A 22,759-nucleotide genomic window follows, 5' to 3' on the forward strand; every position below is an offset into this window, starting at 1 on the left:
GGGCTACCTTTGTCTTCTGGGGCAGGTCATAACAAATTCAAAAATGTGAACGAAACCAAGAGATTACACTTCTGTGAAAGTACAAAGGATTGCACTCCTTATCAAGTGCAAAGAATTCTAGACCCACAACACCTAAATTTTTGAGAAGGGGAGTCTGGAATAGCTTTCCTTGAGAAAATATTTTAAAAATTAAATAAAAGACTACAGAGTCTCCCAGTTTTCTGAAGAAGAACATAACCCTCCCCTGGGATATGGTACAATTCCAGTAATTTTGCTGAATGTGGCAGACCAGCTACAACTCACTGAGTATGTTCAGTGAGCTTTTAAGAACTGGGCTGCTGAATCACTTTGGAGACAAATTTTGTGGGAAATCCATGACCAAACCTTGTGGATTAAATTTGTGTTTATGTCCATTAATATAATAACTGAGACATGCTTGGAACAGGACTGAAGTTACTATTTGCAATTTAGTAATGTAAACCATATGTAAAATAAAAAAATTTAAATTAAGTAAGATCCATATTGTTATTTTGCACCAATATCTTTGTCAGTACTTCCCAAGTACTGGTTAATTCAAGTTACCTGAGACACTGATGCGTTGGCTATAGTAGCAAGTCAGGCTATCTATTCGCAGCACAAATTACCTAGAAACAATAATTTTTGTATAACTTGTACCTTACATGCTTGCTATGAAGCCTAAATATACACATTGTAAAGTTTTCCCACAGGAATGATTTCAAAAACTGTAAAAGCAAAGACTTGGAAACAAGGAAGAACAAAATGGTATTAGAAATCCAGAAAAACAAACAAAACACCCTGAATATATAGTAAGTAAAAGGAGAAAGAAACATTTTCTGTTCTGAATATCAGCCCATTCTAAGCCTATTCTCTGAGGAACCACTGCATCCTAGCAGGCAGTCTCTGCATTTCCAGTTCCATGTCTTCTCTGGTTCTTTGCACACCAGCAAGAGAAATGGTAGTTTTGAACCAGGACATGTATCTCAATTTTGTCAACAGGACAGGGATTGACATGACCCTTTTTTCTTTGCCAAGTCCTTTGAATAGAATAGATAAACCATACTGATTTTATGTAAACGAACATTTTGATTTTAGCCCAAGTAATTTTATTTCATAATTTCATTCCGTAGAAAATTTGAACCTCTCATTTGTAGTGAAATCACTGTTTTGATAGCAAAGACCAAATAAAATAGAACCAAACTGCATTCTGAGATTAAAAAATTACTCATATTACTCCCATGGAAATGCTCTGGACTATTTCCTTGGATAAACCATTTCTGTACTCCAGTTCATAGCATCTATCCACTGCAGTATTTAGACAAGTTACACCCAGATTACACACTGCTGAGTTTCCCATATAAATCCTGACTACTGCCAGATGCACAGGATGCTTCCACTGCATGAATGAGCATCCCTAACTTGGACACAATCATCTCTCTTAACACAGAAATTTTCAAGAGCTCTCAAGACCCTTAGGCATCTGGTTCCCATTGACTTGCTATTGTGGCAAGGTGCCTAACTCCCTTAGGTGGTTTAGAACAGTTAATCATCAGCAAGTTTTGTCTGGAAGATTTGATCCATATTGTCCATTTTCTAAGAACTATTAGATCCAACTCTTTCTACAAAAAGCAAGGGAACCAATTCCAGCCCCCAGGGGTTGTAAGTTGTCAGTTAACAGACCTTCACACTCTTTCAAATGCTGATGAACATCAGCATTTCACAGGGAGAAAACCAGACACAACATCTTTTCATTGTTTTGTGCCATTTTCTCCACACAGAATATAAAACTCAAGTACATATACTCAAGTACATACTCAAGAATATAAACAAAGTACATTTCTGAGAGAGTAATTATTCCTTGATGAAGTTACCAATGTATTTTTCTCAAAATACAGAAAGTTATTGTAACACCAAGATATATGAGGATACTTTCAACAGTAGTTTCTACTAAGAGTAGTTTTTGTTTTTTTTTTTTGTTATAACAAATGGAATTAATATGAATTTTATTATTTCCAGGTTTAATACTGGGCTATTGCTACTTTTTTTTACCAAAAAACCAAAACCCACCAACCTCCTCCCCCCACCCCCCCACCCAAATAAAAGAAAATAAAAACCCTTTACTAAATCAGACTTTTCTTTTAGACTTTTCCTTTAGTTCTGGAATTCATCTTCACCCATCACCCCATCCCCACAGGTTGTACCCCACAGGTACAAACTGCACGAGAATTTTCTTTTGCTGGCTTTTAGTTTTATGCAAATATCCTTTGTGCTAGATCTCATCTCCGCTGCCTTTTTTGTAGCCCATTGTTATTGTTTTCTGCAAGTCCAAGGGAACACTGTTAATTGGGAAAGCTAATAGCAACATTTCAAGACCAGCTATGAACTAGCATATCCTACTACATGTTACCTATATTGTCATGCTTTCTGGATATACACAAAAGCTTCAATCAAGTAAACAAAAAATAATATGCAATTGACATGAAATACACCAACCTGACTACTATAGAAACTGCAACACCATAACATTTTGGGTCCTGGGCCTTTTTACTAATTAAGTACCTTTGTTTTCAGTAAAAAAAGTGGGACAAAAGCTTCTTAAAGAACACCATTAATTTAAAAACTCTGAAGTTAGGAAAAAACCTTTAACTGCTAGAGGTATTTTTGAGCCAGCTACAACTTGCTATTAGCAAGCAGCTCTCAATAGAAACCAAAACTGCTTTACTGAACTATTGATCCTAGAAGTGGCTATATGAGTTTTAATGATCTGCTTTTAGAGGACAATATGAGTATAGGTAATAGAATTCAATATTTCTTTGTATATGTTTACATAAATAAACCATCAAATTAAAAAAAAATCTTACAATTTTCTTAAACAGGAAGAAAAATCCCTTCAAAGCTTTGCATTAATATTTGCTTGATTCACACATTTATATTCTTTTTTTTAATGGGATGTTCTTCTTGATATGCTAGGACAGAGAAAATTAAAATCTTTTAACCTTAATGAGATTCACAAATAAGTTCCTCCTCACCTGAAGAATGTGTCTTACCATTCCACTCTCCCACATTTGCTTCACAGTGAAAAGGATGTTAAAATGGAAAATCAGATTCGTTTGTAAATATTAACCAATGAACTTCTTAGCAAAGACTGAAAATAATTACGTATACATTCTGTGGTTTCCATTTCCTTGGTTTTATTGTCTTTATGTAAATTCTCCCAGGACTTTTCAGGTTATATGTCTGGAAGCCGCAGCCATTCAGTAGAGTAAAAGCTGAGAGAATAATGAGAAATGTGCTGGAAAAATTCACATAAAAGCTTTGGAGACATGAAAATGGAAACAACAGATACGTAAAAGCCTTAACACTCAAAAAACTAAATGTCTACCAAGCATGTGCATACATGTGTTTTAGAGTAGCTCTCTCTGAATACAGACATATTATTTGTAAAGACACTGTATACAGCAGCAAAGGAGTGGTATCTGACAATTTTGAGATGTTTTCAGGATATTAAGGCAATAAAAGTCAATAATGCAAAGAACCAAATATGATATGAAAACGTGTTTATGAGATCTCCCTGAATACTTGTGCATGACAGCAATTTAAGTGTCATGCAGAATCTACAAGTAGGAAAGAATCTCTAGTTGTTATTCTTAAACATTCATATTTTTTTACTTCCAACACTCTCACAAAGACGTTGTCATTCAATACTAAATCTGTGATGTTAAACTAAGCTTAGCCCAAGTATGCTTTACTTTATACAAGTACTAAAGTATTACATATCAAAATTCCAAACCTTTAGCCATAGCCAGCCTTTATGACTCAAGTTTTATGGAGTAGTATTTTCAGAGGATTCTGATAAGATGATCTCTAAAACAGATAGCTCTTTAAGACTGTTCTTAACAGGTACCCAAAAAGGGGGTTTGGGTTCAAGATGGAAGAATGGATGAATTTGTGCACCTGATTCTGTAAGAAAAATACCTAAGATAAATAAGAGTGTTCTTGGCTTAAAGGAAAAGAAGGCATGTAGGCAAACTAATGCTCTGATCTATCAAGCCCACCACCAACCACAACATGCAGCAAATAAAATCTCTCTAAAGAGCATCACAAAGGCAAGTGACCAAAGCACACAGCTCAATACTTTACCATTCACCAGCTGAGCAACACTAATGCATACTTCTATCCTACAGCAAATATAAATTAAAAATGCATTAACTCAAACAAGCTCAGGCAAAATTACTTGTAGCTAATACATGCATACAGCTGCAACTGGTTTTTGGAGTGCATACATGATCATTTAAAAAGGCTTATGTGCTGCAAGGGAACTTTGAATGTCTGCACTAACTTCACTTCTAATTGATTAACCACACAGAAAAGAGGACTTCATTTGCTACCCAATTATACTTATGTTTATGTCTATGATATTGAAGAGCTATACCCCTAGATTAGTAGTTTTGCTAGTATGGTTCTGACTCATAGTATCAAAATTAGACATAATTTTGACTGCAAAATTGGACTTTTTATACAAAAAAACCCAGTTTTGGTATAGCCAGACATAGGTCAATTAGAGTGATGTTTTTAGGTTATCTCAGTGACATGCTATATATAGCATTCTTTCAACATACTGAGATTTAGTCAATTTTCAGTTGACACCAGTTACTAAAATCATAGCCTAACTCATCACAAATGGGCATTGCTATTAATAGAATGACACACCACAAGCAGGCTTAGAGGTTTCAGGGGAAATCCCCCTGATGACAGATACACCTTTTGTACAATCTGAGGCTCATGCTGATGTACAAATTAGTAGGTTCAACACCTTTATTATGCAATTTGATCTGTTCTCATACCAACAGCCCAAAACAGCCTTGCCCCTTTTTGAGATACTGAGAGATTACACTGACACAGAAAAAAATAAATCTAAGTACCTCATCAGAAGATATGGAAGGGGTAAGATAGTCTTCCAGGTAGGGGTTTGACTATTAACCTCAGTTTTCCACAGAGTTTGTTGCAGAAATAGAAAGAAATTCTACAAGAATAGGTCACAAGTTTAAAGTCTTCACTACATGTAAGATAATAAGTATGGCAAACTTGTGCCTAACACACAATTTGAGGCAGCAAAACAAATCTCCTTAAAGTTAGAAAGTGAATATTAGTGCCAGAAATATAAAAGATGATCATACATCTCTCTCTCAATGTATTAATAACACCCCCTTATCTAAGGAAAGATAATTTTTGAGTTTTATAATGCTAGTTAGAATGAGTAAACAATGTCCTGCATTTCTGTTCAGGAGAAATAGTATAACAATTTTATAGCCAACATGACTTCTGTGAGGAAGAAAAATATAGCAATGAAATCCAGACTTCTGGCTACCTTGACCAATTTTGCTTCAAAACTGGTATTTCCTGCCAGGGTGAATTTTACTGGCTCTGTAACCAGAGTGAAGAAACTCACTAGTTCCATAAAACTTCATATGAATCTTTTACTTGACTTCTCAGCTTAGATAAAACAGCACAGTAATTCATATTAAATGCAAGACTTGTGAAACTGCTTTGCAGTGCTCCACTGAAAAGTGGGCTTGTTTTCAGGGAGCTGTGAAAATGACTTCTCAGACTTTTGTATCTCTTTACTTCCTCATCAACTTTCTCTGCCATGTATGTTATCAATCAAAAGCTGTAATGGAGGAACATTTACTGTAGCTGAACACAACCATAGATGAATATCCTCAAAACTCTTATTTTAATGCTCATTTTAGAGATTAAATTTTAAAAATTACAAAATAGACTTTAGACTTTTCTGGGGAAAACCAAACTAAACAACAAAACAGAAACAAAACCTATAACATGAGAAACACTGGCCACGCCTGTTCACACTATCACACCTACTTAGAAGTATACAGCAGACATATGAACAATCCAATATGTTGTGATGGTAAATCTGGGCTCTAGCCTATCATTTAAGATAGGCTGTTCTGTCTTGTATTTTCTTATTTGCTTTTAAATGAGACATTACAAAGGTTATTTTTTCAGACTCTGTAATGAAGTGATAATTCTTCTGTATGATTTTCTTTAAGGTATCATTGTGAGTTTCACTTCTTGTTAGGTAAAAATAGAGACTCTATATAGTTTACATAACATGAAATACACATCCAAACATACCATAAAACAGTATGAGAGACAAGCATCATTAGTAGAGAAAGCAGGAAGCCAAGAACACTCTTATCTATGTATCTTAGGTATTTTTCTTACAGAATCCGGTGCACAAATTCATCCGTTCTTCCAGCTAGAACCCAGCCCTCCTTTTTAGGTACCTGTTAAGAACAGTCTTAAAGAGCTATCTGTTTTAGAGATCATCTTATCAGAATCCTCTGAAAATACTACTCCACAAAGCTTGAGTCACAAAGGCTGGCTATGGCTAAAGGTGTCAAACAGCCAAGACCTATGTGAAGCCTAGAAATAAACTCTTGGGTTCTTTTTAAAAAACTAATCAAGCAGGAAAGCACACTGTACACAGTGCTATCTGAAAATCCACTCACCATTCTCTCTGCCCCATCTCTGTGCTCTTGCTGTATTTTCTGACATCCTAACATGAACTTTTCCTATTCCTTTCCCCAATACTAACTCTCTACCTCACCTCTTCAGTCTCTCAGTACTTACTTCCAAAGTATTTCCCAACTATCCTAATGTGTTCCTCAGATAGAAAACCAACTCAGTACTGTACAGGTACTTTCAAACCATACCTATACAACTCAGCAATACTATAACGTAGCAACACCCTTAGTATGAGTTGATAATACAGTAAGTACAAATTTTGATGTTTAATAATAATGCTGATTACTAAGAAAGAACCCTATGGCTATGCAAGATATTACTTAGCTAGATGTAAGACTGGTCATAGTAAAGAGAGCTCTCAAATTCATATGCAAATAATTCACCTGTAAGAAGAAATATCACATTTTTCAATTTAATTAGATTGCTATGTGGTACCACCACCAGCAGCTCAAACAACTGATAAACAGATCCCACTCTTGCAGTAGAAGATCCTAAAATGCATTCTGAGAATGGGCAGGGTCTCAAATAATAACAAACTTCAGAGAAGAAAAAGAGTTCCTTTAATGGTGAGTGTAGAGAAAGACTTTTGGATTTTATGGGATATTGTAGTGCAACAGAATCATACCCATCTCACTGACACCTTGTTTCTTTTTCGTTCCTTGAAATTATTTTCCAATACATTCTAATAGTCTAATGCAAAACTCTGCTGCTTCTTCAGATTAGGCTCTATTTTTCATTATATGCATCCCCATCATGACAGGAGACTCCAAATGCAGCTGCAATACCTAGAAATACAGAAAGATCTTTTTGCATTAACCATTTTATTATAGATGTCAAACTGTGCCCTTTTGATGAACACTTTTAATTTAGAACTTTCATCCTAAGTTAAAAAAATGCTGAAATATTCAGTTTTTGTAAAATGAAAATTTAATTTTTCAGTCAGAGACCCACTAGAACACACGGGCTATCTCTCTTCACATACAAAAGTATTCCTGATAACAGTGTTTTTTCCAGACAACTTAGATTTTCACAACCTGTTTTTGTTAGCATTCTGGTGCTGCAAATGTGATTGATTTATTTCAAATGAGACATATAGAGATATTAATATGATATAAACCCATATGCTTTATCCAATAAAGAAAAAGAACAGTAATGTGGAAGATTTCTTGTGAAAAGTTGTCTGATGCAAAGGGAAATATCTTTTCTTCTTTACAACATGGAGACCATGCACCTCCAAAAACATCCCTACCAAAATAAAACAGGGAATTCATTGAAACAGTTTTCTTCCTCTGTGCCACAACCCTTAATTCAAGATGTGCAGTATTAAACCAGAGAGGCCTATAAATATATGTGAATATATGTATTGCATATTACATACCATGTATACAATCTTGAATTATATTCCAACTGCTCTAAGTTTCTGTCACTTTTTCATTTAAGTAAAACACAAACATCCCAAAGTGCTGCACTCAACTGCATGTAACTGCAAATTTTGCATGCTCTTTCTTCTCTTCATTGTATATTATTTTATAATATGCACTAGAATATACAGGTAAGGCAGATGATAGGTAAGTATAAAGTTATTAATTATAATAGCAATTCTATCATCAACAATGCAATAAAGTGCTAGACAAGAGATACTGTAGCCAATATGCGGTAAATTCCAGTCAAACCTCCTTTACTGTGCCAGGTCTCACTTGTGCCTTTCAGAAAACGAAAGGATTTGCTTGGGCAGGTTGGCAGTGCTGTCCCCAGGAGTGGACACAGGGCCAGGTTCTGGCAGGCTGGGTGAGAAGGGTGTCCACCCTCCTCTGCTGGGTATTGCTGCAGCCCAGCCCAGTCAAAGGCACCAGGAGCTCACCAGGTAGGCACCATGCCACTCTGCTATCTCCAGACGTGTTCCAGGGCTAGGATTGTGCCACAGGGCTGGCAAACTTCCAGAGACATATCCAGCAGCTCCCAAACCTCCCAGCTCCAGCACCTGCAACCCTGAGGAGCAGGGGCACAGGGCACATCTGAGGAAGCTGCCAGAAGCCAGACCAGCTTGCTCACTTCCACATTCTGAGGGAACACTGGACGTAGCTCTGTCAAGGAGATGAGGACGGAGGGAAAGAACCTGTAACCCAGCTGTGTGGAAGTCCTTAAGGCAGTGAACATTAGGCAAGCATCTGAGAGCAGTCACTCCAACACAGGCTGTATCAAGTCATGCCTAACTTGCTTGCCACGTAGCAGAGGGGTGAAGTAGAGGAGTCACTAATGGGGAATCGCTAATGAGCTATGAAGCATTAATTGGTGGGGCAGAAGGGTGAGCCCAGCCCCTGGCAGAACCTTGAGCCCTGGGTAGCGATGGGCAGCTCCCTGCTGAGCTTGGGCACGGCTGCCTTCCAGGGCCTGAGCTATCACCGAAATTGAGAAGCACCCCCAAAGCTGGGGCAGGGGAGTTCTGCTCCTGAAGACGTTTATTTTTTAGGGGATAATTAGTAATACTATGCTACATATCGTTCTATACCTCTCAGCATAAACAGAGCGGCCGGTCGCGGGAAGTGATTGTCCTGCTCTGCTCTGGTGTGGCCTCACCTCGCGTCCTCTTGGGTGGCTTTGGTCGACACGATATAAAAAAAAAAAAAAAAAAAAAAAAAAAAAGAAGTGGTGGTCAGTTGTTTTTCTGTTTCAATTCGCAATTCGCAATTTCCCGCCCCGGTGGGCGATCGGCGGAAGTCCCTCAGCAGAGCCCGACCCGCCCCAATAGGGCGGCGAGGCACAGCGCCGTCCCCCGCTGGAGCCCGCAGCGCCCGGCCCGGGCCATGGACGCCGTGCTGAGGCAGGTGGAGCAGCTGCCGGCGCTGCTGGCTGTGTCCCGCTCCGCCCAGGTGCGGGACTGGGACTGCCTCACCCTGGACAGGGCTCTAGAGTGGGCCCGGTACTTCCAGCACCTCCACCACCGCTTCCGTGCCCGTCCGCAGCTCCGGGAGGCCCTGGGGCGGCGGCTGCGCCGCTCTCAGCCGCTCCCCCTGCTCGGCTTCCCCGCGCTGGGCCGCTGCCCGCAGCTCCTGGGGCTGGCGCTGCTGGAGAACCGCGCTCTGCCGCCCGCCGCCTGCCGCTGCCTGCTCCGCGGCCTCCTGCCGCCTCCCGGCGAGGGGAGCGGCTGCGATCCCCGCGGCCTGGCGCTGCTGGCCCGCCGCAAGGCCGCCGCCCGCCTGCTGGCGTTGGTGCCCGGGCCGGAGGGGCAGCTGCAGGCCGAGGCACGGCTGCGAGAGGAAGGGCAGGAGGCCGAGGCACGGCTGCTGCTGGGCCGGCTGCGGGAGCAGGGGCAGGAGGCCGAGGCTCGGCTGCGGGAGGAAGGGCAGGAGGCCGAGGCACGGCTGCTGCTGGGCCGGCTGCGGGAGCAGGGGCAGGAGGCCGAGGCACGGCTGCTGCTGGGCCGGCTGCGGGAGGAAGGGCAGGAGGCAGCGGAGGCCGCGGGGCAGCTGCCCTGGCTGCGCGCCGCTCTGGAGCAGCTGCCCCAGCCCCGCGCCTGCGGCGTGGTGGCGGCGGCGCTGGCTCTGCTCCCGCAGGGATGCGGCACCGAGCAGGCCGGGGACACGGATCGGGCTGCGGGCAGCAGCCAAGGCGGGTACCAGGCCGGTGCTGCAGGAGATGGATGCGCCGCCGGGCTCCTGCTTTCCTGGCTGCTGGGCGACCAGGAACGATTTTCTGCCTTCTGCCTTTGCCTCCCGTCTTCCCAGCTTGCCTTCCTAGCTGGTCACTATTCCCAGTTAAGCAGATCTTATTTGGACCTCTTAACCAGCTGGGGAAGCCGCTTGGTCTATGACCCCTTGCAGGGGCGGTGGGTTAAAAGTTGCCTCGACAAAGCTGAATTGTCCTGGGAGGAATTAAGGGAGCGCTTCATCTGCCTCTGTCAGGGACCTGCGCTGCTCAGAGAACAGACCCAAGCTGCTCTGGAGCTCCTGAGGACACGAGATGGAGACTTCAAAGTCCGTGGCCTAAGCGTGTGGACTGACTTACTGATGGAAGTAGGCTACTAATGCATGAACACAAAAGCAACATGAAAACTTACAAAATCAAATATGGTTAACTCTATTTGACGTGAAAGGCTAGACATCCACTTCTCACTTTGTTGAAAACCAAATGTTATTGTAACTGATCACATTGATCCTGACGGTGTCAGGTTCTGAAGTCTTCCAGGGTGGCCTGTTGTTTTTTTGTGATTGTGCTGTCATTTCTGGTTAACACAGAAAATTCCTTCTTTTTCAATACTTGCTGATTAATTATCTAATAAAATGAGGAAAATCCATTCTGCTTCAAATATGGAGTAATTTTCTGTTTAGAAAATATGACAGTTCTGATATGGTCATGGTGATCGTGTTTCTAAATGTTGGAGACTGAGCAAAACTTCAAAGGGAGGGTGGCGTTTCAAATGTGAAAAACACAAATTCTTTAGTAGTGATTGTCCTCATTGGGCTGTCAGCTCTGGTGACCCCATCAATGTTGATGCTTCTATAGCTCTTGCACATGACTTAACCCCAGTGTCAGTGAAGAAAGTGAGTTAAAGCTAACTGGAAAGCTTCTTGAAAAGTTCTAAAATAAAGGTCTTTATTAGTTGCTATATTATTTGATAATCTCCAGGTATTTCCTAAGAAAAGTGAGGTAAAAGGTAGAATGTTCTGGGTTTCTTCCCATTTCCATAATTTATTACATAATTCATTGCCTTGTGAAGCAGAAAAGTGAGTGAACAGTAAACTTTTTTATTACATGTATATATAAGATGTATTATATATATAAAACTTTGTCTATATATTTATACAAAATATTATATAATTATATGTATAAAATATGTTGTATAGATAGTATATATAATATTTCTCCCCTTTGTTTTCTGTCTTATCTGCTTATTTTAGGAAAACTTGAACAGGGTAGTTTCTACCTTTCCACTTTCATTAAAATGAGTACTGTAATGCAGAAGTAATGTGTGTATTCAGCTCTGTAAACTAGTATTACCAAAAGTGACCTCTGTAAAAAGAGTAGTCAAGGAAGATGAGACAAATGTATGGAACTGCTGCCAAAAGAGTTACTCGTTAATCTTTTGTGTGGAGAACCTGTCAGAGTTCCTGTAGACCATATTCTTATGGTTTCAAGATCAATTGAGACATCTCTTTCTTTTATTGCAAAAGCTTTGTAAGAGGGATTAAAAGATTCTTCACTTATGCTTATAAGCTTAAAGAAAGCAAACAAGCTATTAAATGTACTAATTAGAGTAGTAGTCTGTCTTATGACAAGAAATAGTGTATATAACTATGGCAGATATTTCTGAATGGTAAAACTAAAGTGAGAAGAATCTTGTGGGTTTTAAATGGAAGCAATTGGTACAAGAATTGAATATTGTTTATCATAGGAAATAGATTATGCTTATGTAAACTTGTATGGATGTAATTGCAGGCATAAATAAGTTCTTATTCCTCACCTGTTCTAAAACAGAAGAGATACTTAGGGGTAGCAGGTTTTATGTAGTTAGAAGGACATCCTACTAATCTGTTGAAAGTACAACTTTTCTTTGCATTCCTTGCTATGTTACAGTGAGGCAAGTTATGGAGATCTGTGGATGAACATATTCTAAAACTACAACTGTGGCAGTTGTCTTGCTGTGTCTTAAGTAGAGTTGTTGCCCTTTCTGGAACTTGCAGTCAGTCTATAAAGACACCAATGTCAGTGGACCTCCTGACTGAGTCAGTATTTCTGTGGTATCAAAAAAAATAAAAAAGAAATCTCTCCAAAAATCTGTCTGAAATCTGTCAGTGTTTAAAACTGCTTAGAAGTGTAAAGCATGAAGTTTGAATTTATGTTGTCTAGCCACAGTTCCCTGTGTTATGTAGTTTTGGCATTTGGTGTGGAAACTCTGCACTTGAGCTTGCTCTTAACGCTTTTAACAGGCATAGGATTTTTTTGTCTGTTAGAATACTTTCTGCTATCAGAGGTTCCTGATGAATAATATACCCAAAGATGCTAGACAAAGTTATTTGCTTCTCCCCAGATATACTTTAAGGGTGATTAACAAATATTGCAATAACCTTGCAAATCTTGTAGTATCAAACCAAACTTCAACAATTAAATCCTACTGTTCCCAGGTATCTGAATCTCTGGGACAAATTTAAGTGAGGGTTAACTCTTAGTTTTGCTTGTCAGGTTAGATATGTTTCCTGATTATTCTCAGAATGTTCACTATAAATTCTTTTAACTATTTCAAGAATAAATCAGATCCTTGTAGGGAGTTTCTTCTTTCAGTATTTCAAGTCTTCCTTTTGATAAACTTTGTGCTACAAAATTCAGTTCATGAAGACATATGTCTTTCTTTCAATTAAGGTTTATTACACCTTTTAATAACTAAGTGCAACTACAGAATATTTTACTGGCATAGCTAGGAAGTAATAGGCCCATCAGCGACTTTATTTAAAAAGTAAAGAAATAATCATGGGCATGAACAGGCAAGAGATAGGCCAGTGTAAACCTTATATAATGATTTCCAATTCTGTCTTCCTTACAGAAACAGGGATAGTAAAAAGGTAGTTTAACTGCAATGAGACAAAAGCACCTGGTTATAGCAATTACACAAAAAATATTCCAATCTGTCCCAAATACATTATAAAGAGAAGCCAGATCTCTGATTGCCAAATTCCAAAATCCATATGGTATTCATTGAACAAATACACTGGTCCACATTCCCTATTATTTCAGCATGCTTGTTGAGTCCTCCAGGTAGCTGTGCAAATGATGAATTTTTTCTGGAACTCCATTTTTAGTAAAAGTATAAACAGGAAAGGAACCTCCTCCTTTTATGTATTTGCAGCTAATGTGTGTAAATGCTTGACAATCTCAACTATCATGAGAAGCAAGACGCTGTAAATGACAAGCTAAGGCCTCTTCCACAATCACCTTCCTCATTTTTCTTTTTTTTTTTCCCTTGATAAGGAGAAACAGATCTCTGATATTTATTAAATTATGATTGAAGAAACTGCTATGCTTGTGTTTTAGAAGATTGGCAAAGACTGTGGAATGAATCGGGAGGATCTTACTTGCCCAGTTAACAGCTAAGACATTCCTGTTATTGATGTTTGATTTTTTTTCCCAAAAAGAAAAAAACAATTTACCCCTTGACAAACAGAACCGTAACTCCACAAGTGACATACTAGGAGATGTCTGGATACAAAGTTGACTTTTTTCTTATTTTTCTTTGTGAAGTGTTCGTTCCCTTGTACTAAATAAGATCTAGAAAAAAGCAAATTATATATTCTAGTATTTTGCAGTATGTATGCAGATACTAGGATAAAGATAAATGATGTAGAAAAAACTGTTCATTTATGAAAACAATATTAGCAAATTGGTACTATTCAGGTGAATACGCAAGCATGATTGTCACAATGCAATAGCATGAATTTTTTTTTGCACACAAGGTTTCTTTCCCCCAGCCCTTTCCCAAATAGGCGAATAAGGGTCTAATGTTCTTTTCAGTGAGCATGAAGGATGATTTTTTTTTTCCTTCTCATGTGTAAGAGAATATTTATTAGGTCATAAAGGCAGACTAATATTTTAATTACCTGGAAGTAACATTTTCAGATACTGTTTAACTAGAGAGTTAAAGTTGTATGGCTAATTTTAGTTCTGCTGTTTCTGAAAAATGGAAGGTTTAAAGCTAAATTTTATTTCTGGTGAACAGTTTGGATGAATAACCCATTGCAGAGCACCAGCAAAGGTGCTACATCATTGCCATTCAGAATAAAACAAACAGTAGTATCATAAGCACCTTGTACTTGAGAATCTTACTTATTTGTTGGGCAGAATTGCAGAAAAATAAAGTGCAAGTGGAAAAGGTGAGGAGAAAAGGTGGAAGACTGCTCACTTTTGAAGACCCATTGAGAAAGGGTAGATTTCCCCTGCACGAGAACTGAATGGCTTTGCTACTGCTGGAGACAGCATTAGCTTGGTAATTTTGTGATTAAAAAAAAATCAGAAGAGTTTTGATTCGATATTGGCTGTTCTTCTAAAGCACTCATCTTCTGTATGCCCAAATGACCACATTGATCAGTGGTTTAACTGGCAATAGATATTAAAGTAGTGAATGAGAAATGTTGTGTAGGGTAGGAAGCTGTTTATTTAAATAGGGGCTGGTCTCACAGAAATGGGACCAAAGAAACAGCATTATACCTGCCCTGGTATAAAATAGATTTGAATTATCACAAGTGTGGTCTGGATAACTAGCCATTCTCAGGTAATAAAAAAAGTCCTTCTCACAGGCAGTTTGCTCTCAGTATTGTATCTGTCTCATGAGGAATTAATCAAACACATCCTTCATTATTAATCAGCTATGCACCTTACTGAATTTCAGATTAAGAGATGCTAGACAACCTGAAAAAATTTGCCTGTTTGTTCTCCCCTATGTACTTCTTTTTAAAAGTTCTAGGATAAAAAAAATTATTATATCAATGAACTGGACTAGATAAACACATAGTTAAGGTTCATTCTCTGTGATAGTTTTTCAAAGGTAGCCTACAAAGACAATTTAATTTATCCTTTAATTCCTTGTGTGCCAGTACCTTAGAGTTACTGATATTATTTAAAATATTTAATTATATGCAAATAATTTTCCACTATGTCAGTTCTTTCACAACTAGGTATCTGTGTCCTTAGATCTTTAGAGTGGTTGGCATTTTACTTACAGTTAGTATTTTGATTCATCTCAGATATCACAGAGGGTGGCAGCAGAGCCTCTCTACACAGGTATGCTTGGACTTCTGATCCAATGTGAGAATCCAAGCTCAAAGGTAATTTCTAGAAGTAGAGGAGATGCAGGGAGTAAACATCCATGGTTGTCAGAAGTTAGCCAGTCAGAAGTTTCCAACTGAAAAGTCCTATTAAATGTTTATTTTGTCCTTGCAATTCTAATTTTACTGGCTCTTTAATGTAGTCTAGGATCAGGTAATAATATAAACCATATCCTCTGTCTCTATCCACAAGCCCATTTTATTAATCATATTAGGTATGCAGCTCTTAAATTCCTTTTCTATTACATGATAAATTCCATAGTATTATGTGATCAATTTACTGTAACACTTAACTAGCTAGTACGTTTTACCAGAAATCATAACAGTACGCACTGAACAGAAAATGTAGCAATCAAATTGTGAATCTTGTCTTGAGCTGCACCTTCCTATTGTATTTCTTCCTTTGGGAGGAATGTTCAGGATGCTTGCTCAGACATGGGCTTTTCGTAGCATGTAGCTCACAAACACACTAATCCCAGCATTTGATAAAGCACTATTTAGATTTTTGGCAATTGTTGTGAGTTTTAAATCTCGCCACAAAGATTGTTTGAATGTTTTCCTAAGGATAATTTCCAGTAATGAAATATGTACTGCTTTTACCTGCACATTTGTATCGTTGCTCCTCTTATGGCATGTTGGACTCAGAACAGGAAATCATTATTGTGGTCTTGAGTTCCTGGGCAAAGTTCAAAATAAAGTTAGCAATGCAGGAAAATTATCATGTGCTTTCTATCATGCATAATAAATATTACATCCATAAAAATAAGACAGCAATGCAAGACTATTTGCTATATGATTAAATTACCAGTTAAATATCTAGATAAATACTTGGTTTTAATGCTGAATGACTGAGGAAAAAAATTATATTTGCTTTGCTCTCACAGGAGGAGATAATGAATTCTCTTTAAAGACCACTAGGCTGAAATGTGAATGCAGCCTCTCTTTCCAATACTTATAGACTGTGGAGTCATTAATATTTTCTCATTAATGTAAATGAGCTAGGTAAGAACAATTGATTTCTTCTAGGAATTAATTGGACATGATCAATCCCTAAAACAAGTGTGACAACAAGGTCATTCATCAGCTGCTTAACATTGCAATAGCCTAAGCTTGCCCTTTCAGCTAGGAAAAGATGCCATGCCCTGGAGAAAAGGCTTTTAAATCATTGTGCTATTGACAAAAAATTGTGTACTGTTGTCTCTCACAGACTCATCATTCTTAATGTTGAGGGGAAAGTCGCTGACTTCACGTATTTTGTAATTTGCATTGTTCAGCCTTTTGATTTAGGGCAAAAATATAAAGAATATATAGGAAACAAAGGGTCTTCTCAGCTATGCAAGGATCTTCAGGCATTGGAAGTGATATGCAAGCAAATGTCATAATTTAATTAATGTCTACGTCTTCTACAAACTTTTGAGTGAGATGGTGGCATTTTTTAATTATATCAGTGAAATAATCTGACCCATCACTTATTTGCTTCAAATTAGTTTGAGCACTGAATTCACCTCCAATTTGCCAGTGTTTTGTTTTTTTTTGAAGAGGTTTGCTTTCTCCCTAATGCAGCAAAAACACCTTCCCTCTTATGCTTCATAAATGGGTACAAAATCCTGTTCAACTTCAAAGATAATATGCATCAAGAGAACAGTAAGGATGACCATAATGCAGAAAATAATTTCTAAGATGTAATGGAAGGGATTTCTTTGTATTGTTGAAGTAGCCAAGAACTTTCTCTTATTTTTAAATGAGTCAAAATTTAGTAAGGAGACAACCCCTCCACCTGCAAACAGTACATCAAATTATCATTTAACCCAAGAAGCACAAACAAGATTCAGTAGCAGGAAATAAAAACTTGAAACAGTTAAAAGAAAGATATTATTTTCTGTAATAAGATTGTCAAGTTAATGGAATAATTTATCAACACCTTTTGTGGTTTTCATTGCTTACTTGCAATCCTTTGCAGAGACTTTGTGTGTTCCTAAAATCTGCTTTTTTATTTCAAGCAAATTTTTTGGCTAGTTGGACCACACATAAGGCCTGGTAGGGAAAAATCAAGGAAGAAAAAAGGAAGGGCTGGTGTGTGCACTTTCCCACCATGAAATTTGGCTGCTGTTTCACACCTCTGTGAGCAGTGAGCGTAGTCTGGAACACAAGAGTGTAGCATGGAGCCCATGGCTCATAATGACAGAGCTGCAGTTGTAATGTTTTGATGTGATCATTGTTCAATAAACATATGAAAGGTTTTATCTGGATCAGACTTAATACTAGTTGCTTTTGAATGTAATTGGATTTGTGGCACTGGCTGTAATTGAGCTAGGTAGGGCATGAATTTTGGTGTGAAGTGTAACAGACAATATCCCCGCCAAAAGAAACACTGGGCTTATTTTCTGAAGACCATAAAAATCACCCATTCCTATGAAAGAAATTTATTATGTGAAAAAAAAATTGTTTAAGTGACTGATAAATTATTTCTGTGTTGCTAATTCTAGTAACATAAAATTCTCATCTTCACACCTTGCATCTACGTCAAGCCCTCTAAGATTTTGTCTTTTGTCTTTGTCCTATGGCTTTCTACATATGACAATTTTTATTCCTTTTCAATGAGAAGGGCAAAAATTACTTAAATAATTCTTTTCTGTGTTCAGTGATGTCAAAAATGTGTTGCTGACACTGCCAGTTCAAGACTTTTGGAAACATGAAAGAAATTGCAAAGGACTAAGAGGAGCAATTTAAGAAGGTGCATTATCCAAACATACGTACATGCACACTCTGTTAGCCACTGGACATCAGGTTGAATATGGAATTACCAGAGTAACTTTCAGGTAGTGATGAGCATGCACTTGTCACTAATTCCTATTGGAAAATACTGGACCCTGTGCATGGCACTGACAAATTGCTCCCAGTGGTATCTAAGATATTTCACTGTTGTCATTATAGCCTCTAGCAAACTCAGGATATTTGAAAAGAGTATGGTGTCTGCAATGTATTAAAGATATTATATCCCTATTTATAGTCCAATTCCATGAATAGGAAATTCCAACAGAGAACGTTTACTATAGAAATTTTGGAATATAGAGCTTTTAAAGGCAGGTATGTTTATTTTATGGGCCAGGTATTTAGAAAAAAGCAATTAAAGCCACCTTGCTCATTAACCTTTCAGTTCCTCATTGAGCACTTTAAGCAGAAGAAAGTGATTGCATTTTGATTTGTAATGCTTCAGTGAACTGGCCCTCTTCTCTAGTTATGCGTGCACTCCACTGTAGCACAAGCTCTAAACACTTGCATGTGTTTTTGTTTCACTGAGATTTTACTGATTTGCTGATCTAAATTCTTTGAACTCATCGTTTGCAAATGCCTTTTACTATGAACTTTGTTCAGTCCTTTTTACATCTTCTTTGCAAAGCTATATCATGTGCCATAACTCCATTATCATGGTTATTGCTATTTGAGAAGACTCAACAAATTATAAGCAATATCAAATCAAGATAATGATTTATAGAACTATAGCTTGACTTTTGCAGCATAAATTGGAAGAAATGACAGCATATTATTTCTCCATCACTGAGTATGATGACCACAAGTTGACAAATTCTTACTCCTTTTAGAAGGTATAGGAGGTGAGGAAAAATGCCAAACTATATCCCATGTAGTGGGCCTAAGAAATGGATTAGCTGAATAAGAAATCTTATTTTAAAACAGTGTATGTATTAGCAAAAGAGACATCTTGAAAAGTATTTGGGTTCTCAGAAGCTAATGAGAATGGCTTGCTGTGCTCACAAATGTTAATTTGCTCTTATGTTAATTTTTAAATTTCCTTCTAACAGCAATTAAAAATAATAGATAAAAAGAAACATGAAAGGTAAAATAATTTTTCCCCCGTCTTATAATTACAGAAAAATAACCCATGAAGTTTTTTTTTTCCTCCAGCCTTCATAAAGGCATATCCAAACAAACCTAAAATACAGAGCTTCTTAAAATGGAAAGGTTTTTCATCAACTTGGTAGCTGTGACATGCGATGGTATCACACCTGATGTATCCTTATCTCTGCAAAACCTCAGTGGCATTTTGCTCTTTATGCTGAAGTTTGTGACTTCAGTGTTTAGAGAACATTGCACATGTACATGAGATAAAATGTTCAGCTACTCATCAAGGTCTGGAAGGGACTTTTTCCCAACAATGTTAGAAGAGACCTTAGGTTTTCATTTCTCTTTGTATTTAGCTTCATATTTTGTAGTGTGAATTGTCACTGCAAAGGTTGGAAATGTTGATTCTTTTAGTCTTCCCTTCTGAGCCTGTTACATACATACAGCATGACAAAAATGGTTTGGCCCAACTAAAGCAACTGGTCGAGAGAAGAGAGATTATGATATGTAATGGTAGAAATAGGAATTTTGTGTTATATGAATTGCCATGCTATTTATATTATTTTTAATACATTTTACAAAATCTCAGTCTATAGGCCTGCCTGTACACTTCTGGACATCACAGATTTTTTTTAAGCAGTGTTTTTATTGTCAAAACATGGGTTTGGATTGTGAAATTCTCTATTTAATTGTAACACACACTCAATTAAGAGTTATCTGAAAATTGTATCTTTTAACTGAGTTCTAAAGAAAGTAAATAATGTTGGTGTCAGGCTGCTGAGTGAAGCACAGAGAAGTCAAACTGTGTAGAGTGATACAGGGAGTTTGTAGCAGTTGTACTCTTGATGCAGGTATTTGTATTTCTGGGTCTGACTGAAAATCTGTCCTTGTTTAAATAGGAGACTAAGAGGTTTGGAATGTTTTACAGTGATTCAAAAGCAATTCTTAAGAAAAAGCAAGTAGACATTTTATGTTACCAACAAAATTTTTCATCACATCCACTGTTGTATACTTCATCTTGGTGACTTGCTTATTCCTTTGTCACTCCTGTGGTAAAAGGTGATTAACTTCATATGAAAAAAATGGAAAATGGTAGCTTTTCCACCACAATGAAATGCTGAAATCTGAATGAATGATGAAGCCTTTAGAATTAGTGGCAACATTACTGTAGTGAACTCAGAGAGTGACCTGCCCTGAAGGAACAGGGAAAAGCAATAATGTTCATGTCCCATCTGTCAGGAAGGTGTAGGAGACATTTGTTACATAATGACTGTCCCATTCACTGAAATATTATGGGGATTAGAAAATACCTTGCATAATTTATATACACCATCTCTATTCTGGAACCATACATTATACTTCCCACAGACAGATTAAGCTGACATCCTGAGCCACATGCATGGTTTATGTGGGTAACATAATACTTTCAAATTATATCTGCTATGAGCCAATAAAATTAGTATAGGGTAGTTAGGCAATAGTCTAATAACAGCTAAACTAACAAAGGTTTATAAAATACTTCTCTCCTAATTTTTCATGGGGTATTCATTGTTTTTAATTTTTTTCCTTAGCTTTACTGATGAAAGGCAGCATTAAAATCCAGCACTGTTACTAGCCAACATGCCAGTGTTCTCAGGCATATATAGAATTTAAATCTCTTCTGCTCAAATATTAATTTCTATGGTACAATAACTAATTCTTCAGCTAATATGGAATTCCCACACAGCTATGAAAAGTTACACTCACTTAGAATTGAGCTGCTTGAAATACAGGAGCTCTTTACAAATCTCTCCCTGTGTGGATATGTGAAAATGTTATTTATCTTGAAATGTATATCTGAAAAATTTGCATGTTTCTTTTTAAAATAGCCTTGCAAACATCCTTACAGTTCTTTGTACTCATGAAGTCCCATCCCCTAATTTAGAGAGCTTACTTACTTTAAAAGGAAACTCTTTTCCCTGGCTGTGGAAAACAAAGAGGTATTCAGCAGTGGTTAAGAGGCAGGAGGGCCAAGGCTTTTGGAATGCTGTATGTAACATGAGAATCCCTCAAGCAGAATGGAGGGACCATGCAGTCAGTGCTGCAGATTCCTACCTGCCTACAGGGATATAGTTATGCAATATTAAATGTTCTTTTTATTAAACTCGTAATATTTTCCTTATTAATTCTATAATCTTTCAAAGAATATTTTTGCACTTATTAAGTAGTGAAGTATATACGATTTTTAAATTAAATTTTTATTAAGCATTAAATATTTGAAAAATATTTTTCAAATCTAAAACTGAAGAGTATTTAATTATTAGATGTGCAAGTATAATGAGGACACAAACCAGTGTGAGGTGACAGGAGGACATCCAGGTTAATAGGAAACAGAGAAGCATCCATGAAAATGTTACAAACGAGGACCTAATAAGCATTGAACATTCTATGCTTTCAATATTGATAATAAAATGCACATTGGCACAAAGAGCTGTGCTGTGCAGATGTAGCTTACTTTGGTGCAGATTAATTAGGCTTAACAAGAGCTTAAATCTGCTCTACAAATGCAGTATATTAAATCTGCAGTAAGAGGTTTTCACCTGTTAGAAAGAACAACCCCGGATGCACCAAACACATCAGGGGTTTCAGCTGCAGGCTACAGCTGTATTGGTTGATGATCTGGCTTTAGGTAGTATCCCTTTTCTACTGAATAGTAAAAAAATGATTTTTTAAAATTTTGTCTGAACTGTTCTTAGTGAGTGGTGGACTAATGCTGTAACATTCAGTAGTCACTGAATTAAGGAAGACTACTGAAGTTCATTGCACAATGGCTGTTCATAGTGCAGTGGGGCAGAAATCATGGCCTTTTCTACATGCCTTTTGTTTGCACAGTTAATACTGCTCATACAAACAAATCTCATGTTAAAGATGATAATGTAATATATTACATTAATATCTTCAACAGATCCCACTGATTGGGACATTCTGAAATAATTTTTTTGCAGAGTATGTCTTACAGTATGAGCACTTCTTCTGAGAACAAAGGCCAACATAAATTTTTAGTTTATTTATTTCAGTATAATTAAATGTTACAACCTCTTTTCACATGCTTTTATTCTCCCTTAAATTTATTCTTATTTTTTACTAATTCATATAGCTTACTTTAAAAATGTTTTAGATAATGTCAATATACTTGTATTTTCTAATCAAAATATTAAACTAGGGTAATTACACTGGTATGATCTTAAGAATTTAGCTGTACTTCTATAAGAGTACCACTCTAAGTATTTCCTCTAAGCACAAGCATTTGGACACATTACTTCTGCAAGTAATATTTCTCTTTCAGTTGTTCTGTTCTTATAATATTTAACAGTACCAAAATACATGGTTAAACATAGACTGGCAATTTAAAACTGTTTTGACTGCTACACAGAGTAACCTGCCTTTTAATAGGATGTTTGAATTGTGTTATGGCAACCTGATAGAGCTAGCATAATCATAAAATATAATTTTTTTATCAATTAAGACATACTAATAAGTTG

At 37.5% G+C, this 22,759-nt stretch overlaps 1 protein-coding gene and 1 long non-coding RNA gene across 2 annotated transcripts; one reads left to right on the forward strand and one right to left on the reverse strand.

Moving 5' to 3' along the window:
• Positions 1 to 7,107: 7,107 nt before the first annotated feature.
• LOC144246395 (uncharacterized) lies at positions 7,108 to 9,207 on the reverse strand. The gene is made up of 2 exons (XR_013340112.1): positions 9,074 to 9,207; positions 7,108 to 7,349 (listed from the first exon to the last, which is right to left on the reverse strand). It is a non-coding gene; the product is annotated as an uncharacterized LOC144246395 (long non-coding RNA).
• Positions 9,208 to 9,295: 88 nt separating this feature from the next.
• On the forward strand, positions 9,296 to 10,858 carry FANCF (FA complementation group F). Its single transcript, XM_077784369.1, has 2 exons — positions 9,296 to 9,800; positions 9,963 to 10,858. The coding sequence occupies exons 1-2, from the start codon at positions 9,369 to 9,371 to the stop codon at positions 10,587 to 10,589; spliced, it is 1,059 nt and encodes a 352-aa protein (XP_077640495.1). The 5' UTR covers positions 9,296 to 9,368; the 3' UTR covers positions 10,590 to 10,858.
• The last annotated feature ends 11,901 nt before the right edge of the window (positions 10,859 to 22,759 follow it).

This window comes from Lonchura striata, chromosome 6 (assembly GCF_046129695.1).
Source record: "Lonchura striata isolate bLonStr1 chromosome 6, bLonStr1.mat, whole genome shotgun sequence".
NCBI classification, from domain to species: Eukaryota; Metazoa; Chordata; class Aves; order Passeriformes; family Estrildidae; genus Lonchura; species Lonchura striata.